The sequence below is a fragment of the Trachemys scripta genome, chromosome 4, assembly GCF_013100865.1.
Source record: "Trachemys scripta elegans isolate TJP31775 chromosome 4, CAS_Tse_1.0, whole genome shotgun sequence".
Lineage (NCBI taxonomy): Eukaryota > Metazoa > Chordata > Testudines > Emydidae > Trachemys > Trachemys scripta.
In genome coordinates this window covers 125,404,020-125,416,709 of record NC_048301.1, presented here as the reverse complement: position 1 = coordinate 125,416,709, position 12,690 = coordinate 125,404,020, and the positions used below count along the sequence as shown (strand labels likewise).

The 12,690-nt window shown below is 50.7% G+C and overlaps 1 protein-coding gene across 1 annotated transcript in view; it reads right to left on the bottom strand.

The window, feature by feature from the left end:
* FMOD (fibromodulin) overlaps positions 1 to 7,504 on the bottom strand; it is a 14,092-nt gene extending 6,588 nt beyond the window's left edge. Inside the window, exons 1-2 of the mRNA XM_034767310.1 lie at positions 7,204 to 7,504; positions 1,972 to 2,964 (exon numbers count right to left, since the gene is read on the bottom strand). Coding sequence (XP_034623201.1) covers positions 1,972 to 2,959 — 988 coding nt within the window. The 5' untranslated portion in view covers positions 2,960 to 2,964; positions 7,204 to 7,504. The remainder of the gene's footprint in view (positions 1 to 1,971; positions 2,965 to 7,203) is intronic.
* Between the last annotated feature and the right edge of the window lie 5,186 nt (positions 7,505 to 12,690).

The window sequence follows — 12,690 nt, the reverse complement described above, 5'->3', positions numbered from 1 at the left end:
TCAAGGGGTGGGGAGTGGATGGGGGCGGGGCAGGGGCGGGACTAGAGCGGGGCTCCTCCCCCCCAGTGTCCTCTTTTTTGCTTGTGGAAATATGGTAACCCTACAGATGCATAGACACAAGTGCCCTTCATGGGCCAAATGCAAGCTGGAGTGAACTGGTACAACTCCCATGAGTCAAATCAGTTTTGGTGTAAATGACAGCGTATGGTATGAGGTGCATGTAAGTGGCAAAGTAGCAAACCTTGCGCTGATCTGGCATTCAGAAAGCAGCCATTGCCCATGCAGGTAAATGGGAAGGTGCACCTACACCATTACCCAGATTCCCAGAGTTAGCTTCAGGTCTGGTGTAAGCAGACACAATCTCCATTCGGTTTAAAAGGAGTTGTGCTCACTATTCAGGTCTGAATTGGGGCCCCACAGACTTGCACGCCCACTGAGTGCCAAAAGGTGGCATAAGTTACTCCACTTTGCCACTTACCCCTCCTTCCGGACCAACCCTGTGTCATCTGGACCCAACTCTGCTCCCACCCACACCATTGACTTCAGCGGAGTGACTCCCCATTTACACCCATGTAAGTGAGAACGGAATCAGGTGCATCACTTGCACCACAGATTACATCCCGGTGCAGGGAACCAAATGTACGTCTCTAGGATTATTCATCTGTGCACCAGCGTGAGGGGGAGCAGAATATTGTCTTTCGCCTGTCATGCAAAGGATGAGTTTCTTTCTGTTCTTTTCACACCTTTTCTGTTGTACTTTTTTGCTCTTTACACAACAAAAGTTTATATAAAGAAACCACATGGGCGCACAGCTGGGTCCCAAATAACTGTGTTTACTCGATGTACACAAACACACCAGACCTAGCCACCTACACGCTGCTGCTCTCACTGGCTTCTAATATAGTGAGCACCACGACAGTGTTCTCAAAATATTTAAAGGGATACTATCCTATTCTTATACACTATGCTTTCTTATGTCCTCTTCTCTCAGGGGCATCCCCCATTCTCAGTGCAGCCACATCACTTGTGCCTAAGATGACCTTTGTCATCTGACCTATGACCATTTAATTCAGCTAGTATTTTTTTAATCATTAATATATCTCAATCTCGCGATTTCTTCATCTTTAAATTCTCTGTGGAGTTCTACCTCAGCTTGCAGAATTTAAAAAGATAATCTCACAGACACGAGCAGGGCCGGCTCCAGGCACCAGCTGAGTAAGCTGGTGCTTGGGGCGGCAGATTGTTGGAGGCGGCATTCTGCCCAATCCTAGGGCGGCACGGCCGCTTTTTTTTGTTGTTGTTCTTGTTCTGCTCCGGCCGCCCTGTAGGGGGCGGCGGCGCGGAGAACCAGAGCGCCCTGCAGGGCAGTCCTCTTCCTTCCCTCCCCGCCGACCAGAGTGGAGCCCTCGCGGCGGGCGGCAGCGCAGCGGGAGAGGCCGTGTGGCAGCGCCCCGCTGTAGCCCTGGCCGCCCCCTTCTCTCTCTCTCTCTCCTGCCCGCTCCCTCCTCGTCCATCCCCCCGCCCCCCAAGCCTGTCCCCCTGCACCCGCGCTCCGGCCGCGCCACAGGGTTTTTTTTTGTTTTTTGTTTTTTGCTTGCGGCGGCCAAAAAGCCAGAGCCGGCCCTGGACTTGAGAAAGACTTCCACTGAGCAAAAGGATAACACCTTGCACCTACCAGAGCACCATGCATCCCAGCATCTCAAAGCACTTTACAAAAGTACCATGTAGATGGGGCAAACTGGGGCAAAGAGTAGGGAAGTGGCTGTCCTAAGGCCACACAAAAAATCAGTGGTAGAGACAGCAATGGAATTTAGGTTTGCTGAATCCCAGCCCCTCTGCTCAGGCCATTAGACCAGGCTGCTTCCAACAAACAGTGCCAGAACCTGGCTCCCCATCTCCCTACCCCTTGTCCTGACCATTTGACACTAGGATCCCCTAGCATCAAGAGGGTGCTGTTGGGAGGCTGCTCACCATTGATTTGGTTCCCTTGGAGGTAGAGGTTCTCGAGGTTGGTGCTAACCCGGGGGATCTTCTGGAGCCTGTTATAAGACAGATCCAGCTCTAGGATGCTGCTGGTGTTGAAGGTGTTGGAGGAGAGCCCATCATTGGTCAGGCTGTTGTGGGACAGCCTGATATAGAGCAGCTTGGGGGACACTTTGAAATACTCATCAGGGATGGTGTAGATGTAGTTGTGCTCTAGGTAGAGCTGCTCCAAAGAGCTTGGGAGGCCATCGGGGACCTTCCTGAGGTGATTGTAGCTCAGGTCAACAAGGATCAAGGACTTTAACCCTTTGAAAGATGCTCCTATATCATGGATCTGGTTGTGGCTGAGATACAGGGCAGTAAGGTTCTCCAAACCTTCCAGAGCATTGGATGGGATCCTGGTGATCTGATTGTAAGCCAGGTGGAGTTCTCTCAGGGACCTGGGCAGGGGGCTGGGCATCTTGGTCAGGTTGTTGTTATCCAGATACAACCTCTCCAGGTTCTTGAGCTTGGCAAAGACCCTCTTGCCCATCTTCTCACTGGTTATCTGGTTGCCATGCAACGCAATCCATTCCAGCGTTGTGGCATTGTCGAAAGCCCCCTCTTGGACGGTGGTGATCTGGTTGTTCTGGAAGTAGACGTACTTCATCCTGGAAGGCACAAAGGGAAGGTACCTCAGGTTGCGGCTGTCGCAGTACAATGCCGTGGAGAAGTTGGGGGGGCAATCGCACTCCTGGGGGCATTCCCAGGAAACGGGCTCAAGGAGGGGCTCCGCAAAGGGGGACCCAGGTGGGACATAAGGGTATTGGGGGACCTCATCCTCGTAGTATGGCATGTAGTTATAGGACAACGCCTGGCTGCGAAGGTACTGATGCAACCAGTACATATCTTCTTCATCTTCATACTGGCCCAGGGAGACCCCACACAGCCCAGCTACTATCAGGACGGAAGCCCAGTGCATTGTGCAGAACCTCATGGAACCTGTATGGAAGTGGGAAAAATATGAGCAACTTTAGGTCAGGGACAAGTGACTAGAAATAGGAAGCAGGAGGGAGTTTATCATGGGGAGGCATGGAGCCTAGAGCATTGGAGAGGGAATCAGGAGACCTGGGTTCTATTCCTGACTCTGTCACTGGTTTTCAGGGTGACCTTTTTTTGTCTCAGTTTCCCCATTTTTAAAATGGGGATAATGACACTGACCTCCTTTGTCAAGTGCTTTGGGGTCTGCTAATGAAAAGTGCTATAGAAGAGCTAGGCATTGTTATACCATTGAGGGAGGTGGCCCTTGAGTTGCAGTAATAGAGAGAGATGGATCCAATTCACCATCCTTTCATTTGCTTTTCGTGAACATTCATGCCAGTGACATTTTGATCATGATAATTTATTTATTATGAATAACAATAATAATAATAATAAATAATTAATAATTTTATTATTACAGTAGTGTCTATAGATGCTACAAATGAGATTGGAGCCCTATTGTGTTAGGAGCTGTACATTGTAAGAGTTCCTACTCCAAATATATATAGACAAGAAGTACACAGGATGGAGGAGAGACAGAGACACAGGTCAGTGACAAGCTGAGAAGAGAACCCAAGATTCCTGACATTGGTCACTTAAGTCACAAGGTATTGTTTCTGCTTCCTTATTGGGTGACACCTAAAGAGCTTCCAAGCAATCACTCATAATGCAAATCTTTATACAGATCCATGTGCATTAAATATATTTGCAATTAGACCCCATGAATAGCAATTGTTTGAAGTGACAAATAGTCAAGATGAAACCCAGAGGCTGAAGTAACCATTCATCATCGATTTTTGCATAGCAAACACATTTATAAAGATCAAAGTCTATTCATGGATAATTTGCAAGCAGAAGAAAAGGGGCTAAATTAGTGGCATGAAATTGTTGCTGTTAATATTTCATCAGGCTGCAGTCACAGACCCTGGCACTGGATGCAATGAGACAAAAGCTGTTGACTGGGGAGGAGGGGTGGCCTGTTGGAGAGGGTTTTGGATTGGGACTCAGGAAACCTGGCTTCCATTCCTGGCTTTGTCACCGACGTCTTTCGTAACTTGGACAAGTGACTTAATCTACCCCACGCCTCAGTTCCACATCTGTACAGTGGGGTTAATAGTGTGGAATCATAGAAGCAGGGCCGGCTCCAGGGTTTTGGCCGCCCCAAGCAGCCAAATAAAAAGCCGCGATCGCGATCTAAAAAAGCCGCGATCGCGATCTGCAACGGCAATTCGGCGGGAAGTCCTTCACTCCGAGCCGGAGTGAGGGACCGTCTGCCGAATTGCCGCCGAATACCTGCACCTGCCGCCCCTCTCCGGAGCGGCCGCCCCAAGCACCTGCTTGAGAAGCTGGTGCCTGGAGCCAGCCCTGCATAGAAGATTAGGGTTGGAAGAGACCTCAGGAGGTCATCTAGTCCAACGCCCTGCTCAAAGCAGGACAAACCCCCACTAAAACATCCCAGCCAGGGCTTTGTCAAGCTGGGCCTTAAAAACCTCTAAGGATAGAGATTCCACCACCTCACTAGGTAACCAGTTCCAGTGCTTCACCACCCTCCTAATGAAATAGTGTTTCCTAATATCCAACCTACACCTTCCCTACTGCAACTTGAGACCATTGCCCCTTGTTCTGTCATCTGCCACCACTGAGAACAGCCGAGCTCCATCTGATTTGGAACCCCCCTTCAGGTAGTTAAAGGCTGCTATCAAATCCCCCCTCACTCTTCTCTTTTGCAGACTAAATAAGCCCTACCTAAATAATACTGCCCTACCTTCCCATTAATGACAGTAGGTTTTGGCACACCATGGCCATGAGGGCCGTATAACCACCCACACAGTGGCTTATACTCTTTCCTGAAGGGAGGGGATAATGACCCTGCTGACCGAGGCATCTTCCAGTACGTACCAGAAAGCGCTTGATCAGCATTCAATGGCCTGGCCTTATTGTCATAGAGTGACCAGCATGATGGAGAGGGGGCTGCTCCCAGAGGGTTCCAGCTACTCTGAGCATGGTGTGAGTCCAACTTATTGTTAAGGTCTGCTCTGCAGAGGGAAAAGGCTGCCCTTGTGCTTACAGCACTGGCCTGGGATGTAAGAGACCGGGCTTCAACTCCTACCTCTGCCACAGTCTTCCTGCGTCACCTTATCTCGCTCTGGGCCTCAGTTCCCTATCTGGAAATGGGGATAGGAATAACACTTCCCATTTTTTCTCTGTCTGGTGTATTTAGACTGTCAGCTTTGTGGGACAAGGACCGTCACTGCCCATATGTACAGCACCTAGCGCAAGGGGGCCGTGCTCTTGGCTGGTGCTACTATAATCCAAGTAAGAGTGGAAGATCAGAGGTCCCCTTACAGGCGTGCCCAGGCCCTTGCAAAGCTGTGAAATTGGTGCCTGCTGGACATTGTGATCTAGATTTGCTGCCCCTGCAGACAGCCTGTCCAAACTGGGCCTTTGGTGGGGGCGTCCCCAGACTAATTATCACAGGAGGCCTCTGGGTTACGTGTAGCAGGCCTGACAGCATCCATAGCCCTGGCTCAGACATACATACAGAACAGAGCTGCAGGAAGGGGGGGATATTTATAGCTTCACCCCTAATGAGGAATCCCGGCACTCCAGACAAAGAGGGTACAGTCCTGCTCTGAGCCAGACTGCGCATCGCCACCTAGGCACACTGCTGGTTGGCAGGCTGCTCGTGTGGGAAGAAAAGAGGGATTGAAACACTCCATGGCTGGGCTCTTGGGTTTCTTCCATTTTCCATACGTACAGGAGTTCCGGCAGTCGATGGGGCCCATGAAACTGAGTCTGTGTGTGGTGCAGGAGCTTGGCATGCAGGCTGCTTCAGAGAGCAGCTCTCCTTTTCCTCCCATTCCAGGGGTACCTTGATGGGTAAAATACTAGTCCTACTTCCCGATAAATGGGCTTCCTCCACCCCCACTAAAGGCCATCTTTCCCACTGTATAGCACCATTCCTAGGGAGTCTGACCTCTCTATTTGGCACAATTCCTAGGAGTTCTGTCCCCCAATTTGGCACCATTCCTAGGGGGTCTGTCCCTCCATTTGGCACCATTCCTAGGGGGTTTGTCCTCTAATTTGGCATCATTCCTAGCGGGTCTGTCCCCCCTATTTGGCAAAATTCCTAGAGGGTCTGCCCCAATTCCTAGGTCTCTTCCACTATGAGGCACTGTTCCTAAGGGGGAATCTCCACTATCCACTATTGTTCCTAGGGGATACCTTCCTGCAAGTACACACCATTCTGAGGCAGTCTTTCCCTCAATCTACCCGTTCCTAAGGAGTCTCTCTTGCATATACAGCACAATTTCCCTCTGTCCAATGCCAAGTCTACGGGGTTTGTCTCTCAACCTACAGCCCCCTTCCTATAGGGAGCTTTCCACTGTCCAACCCCATTTCTACGGTGGGGTCTGTATCCCTTTCATGTGTAGGATAACACAAGTTTAACTTCTTCATATGTCAGCATGAATAAACTGGTCGCAGTTCCACTGGCTGCTAGTCTAATTGGGATTGTGCTGCATAGGGCACTTTGCTGGAACAACCAGAGTCAGACAGCATGAGCTTCATCCATTGCCACCTTCTCACCCTGTTAATCAGGTAATAGCCCTCATCTAGAACCGAATGCAGAGCCAGGTAGATGTGCTTGGTGGAGGAGGTGGTGATTGGGGGTCTGGAGACTAGAGTCTGGCATGAAGGAAAAAGTTCCTAACTGTCAGGGTGGTTAAACATTGGAATAAACTGCCCAGGGAGGTTGTGGACTCTCCATCTCTGGAGATATTTAAGAGTAGGTTAGATCAATGTCTATCAGGGATGGTCTAGACAGTATTTGGTCCTGCTATGAGGGCAGGTGACTGGACTCGATGACCTCTCGAGGTCCCTTCCAGTCCTAGAGTCTATGAATCTATGAATCTGTCTGTCTAGCTTGTCTCACTCTTTCCTGCCAGGAATTTAACAAGTCACCAAAGGAAAAAAAGGGCATTGTTAATAAGGACAAAAACTCCCCAGTAGTAACCAAAGCAGCCCTTGAGGCTCAGACCTGTGCCATCCATGTCGTTGGCGTGTGATTCACATGGCTCCCTGTGTCAGCGTCGTGCCACCGCCATGGCGAGGGGGTTGCATTCCCTCTGCGGTACAGGTATGCAAACAACAACAAAAAAAAGGCAGCACAACCCATGATAAATACAGAAATCGACTTACCAGACTCAGAGTCCCTTTTCCAAAGCCTCAGTGTTCGTCTGCCTGATCTCCTGTGTATTAAAGAGCATGTGTGTATCTCAATTTGCCAGGGTTGGTGCCCGCCCCGCAGTCCTGATCAAATATTGTGTTTGCAGGTCATGGGCACTGCAGGGTTTTTCTTTTGGAGTGACCTCCCAGCGGCAGACAGTTTGCAGACCCGAGTGAAGATCCCCTACCACTGCCTGACTTTATAAATAACCTGCTTTTTCTCTCTCCTCTCTCTCACTCTCGTGTCTTTCCTTGCAGAGGCTTTGGCAGTTTCCAGCCTCTCTCTGTTTAACAAGTTAGTGGAATCGTGGGTGTTGTTTGGAACAGACTTTTGCTAGGTCGCCTGCGTTTCTCATCAAACAGAGATGATGAGGCCGCTTTAAAAAACAACACAGGCTTTGGGTGGGGGGAGACGCTGAGGATGAACGGCTTAGAAACAAAGCATCTTTCATGTTTTCACTGCGGGGGGAGAGATGGCAGAATGGCCCACAGGCTGCATCCCTTGGCTCTGGGTCACCAGCAAACCTTGATATTTTATTATTCTACTATTAAATAGGAATGTATCATAGAAATATTTATTCTAATCAAGCAGCATCCAAGGTACATAAACTACATACCAAAAACCTAATGTCACACTAAGAATTTGTTTTCATCTGCTGCTGAAAGGTGCCAGGTTGACCGTCCTGCTAGCTGGAGTCCTCTGCCAAGCCACATGGGAAGCAACATAGTTTCTTGCTTAGATACTGTGGGGAAGGGTTCTATAGAAATATCGAAGACACATAGCACATAGACTAGGACCTGGGAGTCCTGGGTTTCTATCTATCCTTTTATGATCCCCATTACTGTAATATCTGGGCATCTTACCATCTTTAATCTTTATCACATGCCTGTGCAGCAGGGCAGTGCTACTGTCCCCATTTTACAGATGGGGGACCTGAGGCCCAGAGACATTTAGTGCTTGCCTCCACATGAACATTAATCTGGAATAAGATAAACTGTTAATTTAAAGTGGATTCACTGTTCTTGATTAACTCCACATGTGGATGCTTTTATTCCAAATCAGCTTAATCCACTTGCAAATTGGAATAACTCCCATGTAGACAAGCCCGAAGGCACTTTCCCAGATTCATACAGCCAAAGGAATTGGACTGGAGTCTTCCAGAGTCACAGGCTAGCATGCTAACTACTGCCCCACCCTTCCTGCCTAGGGGGCTCTGCTCCCAGTTCTGCCACAGATAGTCGCTCAACTTATGCAAGTCGCTTTGCGTCTCAGTGCCAGTTTCCTCACCTGTGTTATGAAGCTAATGCTACTGACCCAGCTTTGTAAAGCGCTTTGAGATCCGGGGATAAAATGGGCCTAGACAAAGGGCTTAAATATTATTATTTATCCACCACATGGGCCATGGCAATCCAAGCTGCTTCCAGATCCCACATTATTCTCTGCCAACTTGCCTCTGGAGAAGCAAGAGGCCTTTGTAACTCCGGGGCTATCCGCTTTCACCAGCTCTCGACGCACAGGGTATTTTTAAAACTTCAAGACATAATTATTAGTTATTCAAACATTTCCTCCCGCTCCCCTCACAAAAGAAAAACCAATAGATCCTCATCCAGTTGCTAATAACCCCTCAGTACAGCAGCAGTCAGGGCCCTGGGGATAGGGTTTCTAAAGGAGCCTGGAGTAAATTAGTTACATTCAACAGGCGATGGATGCCAAACTCCCTTAGGGGGTTGTATTTATGTAGATTCCTTTGAAAATCCCAGCCTAAACTACCACTGTTTTTTGGGATGCTTGCGGTGACCCTAAATAACCCATAACGAATTGCTAGTAGGAGCGCTCATTGTAGCCGGAAAGAACGGGAGGCAGATTCATGGAAGTTATTAGGAAAGGGACTGGTTGTATGGAATCATTGTCCTAAGGAGCAGCTGCTATTTATTAGGGAAGGGTGTGGCCGGAGAGATCAAAGCGTCACCCTTTCTGTAGCAATGTAAAGCTGGTCAGAGTAGAGTCCTGCCTGCTACGGCTCTCTCCACGCTGCAGTAAAACACCTGCAGCTGGCCTGAGTTAGTGACTTGGGCATGCAGAGCCCAGGCCGCGGGGCTATCCGATTTCAGGGTAGGTATCCTGGCTGGCTCAGGCTGGAGGGCAGAGGATTCCAGAGTTGGACTCCATCCTGAGCCTAAAGGTCTACACAGCAATTCATCAGCCCCATAGCCCGAGCCCCATGAGCCTGAGTGAGCTGACCCACGCTAGCCACGGATGTTTAATTGCAGTGTACACATATCCTGAAAGAGCTGGCCTGATCTGCAGCTACTGTGAGAAGCTGGACTGTATTTTTGGCAGAAATGCCCCCACTGCCTCATGGCATGTTGTCAACTCCACCACAGACAACCCCCTGAAATTCAGGTTCTTGTCAACCCTCTAAACCCCAAGGCTGACCCATTGATGGAGTCCCAGGCTCCCCCTGAATCCCAGGCAGATATTGCAGATCAGTGGCACTATCTGCCTCAACGTAGCCGTGTCCTGAAACCCTCTGCTTCTGGGAACTCTGCAAACCGGGCTACACCCTTCACTTCCCCAGTCCCGTTCCTCAACCTTCCACACCACAAGACAGTGTGGCGAGCAGGAGAATCCCTCAACTCCCACACCCACAAGGGACAGGCCTTTCTCTCTCCCCCGCATCCTACTCCACAAGATGCAGAGAGCATTTCCCCCATGTGTGCAAATTGGTGATCTTGAAAGCACAAACTTGTGCTCCCCCAGCCCTGTGTTTTTTGGCACTGGCTTGTAAGTGTGCTCTGTGTAATGCCTACGCAGTAGTTTTTTCTGCTGTTCATAACACACAACTGGGTGGATGATTTCTTATTACATTGAATGTCATTGGAAATGTCAGGAGGTTGTTTAAAATTTTCACAAAAGCCTTGCCCGAAGCAGGATAAAATCCCCACATGAAGCTTGCTACAAGCCGTGCACCATGCATCACTGGTCCCTGCACACAATCATGAGAAAAGCCTTACCCTAAGGTAGCTGCATTGTCCGCAAGACTGCCCTGGCCTCACAGCAGGAGCATAACACATCCCTGACCCTGTGTCCTTGACCAGTTGAAGCATTTCATAGAAGCCGCCTCTCTGGCTGTTCATAATGTTCAGCTTGTCTGTCCACCTCTTCTTTCCACCCGTCATTGAGGTACTCTCCCTTGTGCTCACTTAGGCTGTGCAAAACACAGCAAACAGCTCTCACACGAGCAGGGCCAGCTCTGGCTTTTTTGCCGCCCTAGGCAAAAAAGCCACCTGCCGCCCCGCCCCCAGTGCAGCAGGGGAGGGCGCTGAGCCCGGCCGTGGGCCCGCAATCCCCGACCGGCCGGAGCGCCGGGGGGAGGGCGACGAGCCTGCCACGGCTCCGCTCTCCCTGGCGGCCAGAGCGCCGGGAGCAGGGTGGCGAGCGTGGCCGGGGCTCTCCGCTCTCCCCGGTGGCCAGAGCACCGGGGGGAGGGCGGAGAGCCCCCGGCGGCCAGAGCACTAGGGGGAGGGCGGAGAGCCGCCGCAGCTCTCCGCTCTCCCCGACCGGCCGGAGCGCTGGGGGGAGGGCGGCGAGCCCGTTGCGGCTCCGCTCTCCCCAGCGGCCGGAGCGTCGCGGGGAGGGTGGCGAGCCCAGTCGCGGCTCCGCTCTCGGGCTGGAGCGCCCCGCCGCGCCACCCCCCTCCGGGTGCCGCCCCAAGCACATGCTTGGTGGGCTGGTGCCTGGAGCCAGCCCTGCACACGAGGCAGATAATGTTCAGCAGCCTCCATTCTTGGCAGTAGGTATCTGCATCCTCCCTTCAGTCTCTAAATGTGCACTCCACTGTCATTCTGCAGCTGATTCTGGCATAGCTAAACAGCTCCTTTCACCTATCCAAGTATCCATAAAAGGCTTCATAAGCTGGGAAGCAGAGGGGTAAACTCAGGGCTAGTTTACATCACACAATTAAGTTGACCTAAGTTAGGTCGACATACAGCTGCCACAGTAATTAAATGGCTTTTGCATGTCCACACTATGCTCCGTGGGTTGGTGGTGCACGTCCTCACTACTAGTGCTTGCATTGGTGCGGAGAGCAGTGCACCCTGGGTAGCTATCCCACTGTGCAACTTGCTACCATGGCTGTCTTGGGAAGGGTTTGCAATGCCTCATGGGAGCAAATGAGTCGCACAGGAGGACCAGGAACATGGTTTCTATGTCTCATGATGCAGTTTTCTCCATCCCATAGTTTTATCTGCATCCAATAATGTTTTGTGCCTCTTTTCAAAAGCACCTCCAACCCGCGCATCCGCCATCTCTGTACGCATGGATCCTGCACAGCTGTGCGCTATTGTGATGAGCGTTGCGAGCACAGAGCGCCTGATCCTGCAGTATTTGCAGAGCCGCCAGAGGAGCCGCGGGGAACATGGACATTCCTTGGAGGCTAGCTTGCTGTGGGACACAGTAAGAAACAATCCAAGGTTGTCATTGGCATTCACTGAGCAGTTGCAGACATGACACGAGGAACTGAACACTACCGAGGTCCATAGTGGTCCTCCAAGCAACAGTTCCATTTGTCATTGCAGGATGAGGTGCAGAGTTTCTAGTGGTCTTGTCATCATGGACCTTCTCAGACCACCCTACATTAATACCGATGAACCTTCTATGGGGATCAGCCAGACTTGCAGGACCGTGCAGAGAGACCCCTTATTGTTGATGAATTCTGAGTCCTGGGGTTCAGACAAAAATAAGCATGTGGGTCCCATCACTACCCCGTATACAACTTGAGAACCCCAATCATGCAACTCCAGCAATAAACCCCTGAGCATCTCCAAGCTTTATGACCTAGGGCAACAGCACATTCTGAATAGCACCACTGCACCTCCATGACAATAGCCCCAACAGTTGATCTACCAACACCACACTGGGCAGTTGCTGACCGGTAGCAATCGGGGTGTGGCGAGCTTCCAGATACCACTAACCATGTACCTGGGTCCAGCGCTGCAGCTGTAGGGTGAGCTCAGCACAGATTTTTAAGAAAGTCACCTCTGATATCCTGAAGTTCTGCTGCCACTGCTGGTCTCCAAGGTCTGCATCTCTGTCCTGCCTCCCATCATGGCTAGTTGGCCATGCCCAGAAACAGCAGCCCACCACGGGAAGCCGCTCCAGGAAAAGTTCATGCAGAAGTGACTGTTTGATTTCAGTCGCCTCCTCTCCAGGTGCCTGTATTGCACTGCCCCAGAAACCCTTGCCCAATTTGAGATACATGGGAAGCAACCTGTTTGTCAGGATCACAGCACTCAGCAGTGTTTCTACTACGCTGTGTGACAGTGAAATGCCAGAAGAATCACAGGATGCAGTGAGAGGAACTAATTAGTTGGGAATTAATTCGTTTGACCCCAAGTTCCAGAATCCCAGTGCCTTGGGGTAGCTATCCCACAAAGCACAGGGGGAAAAAAAATACCAGA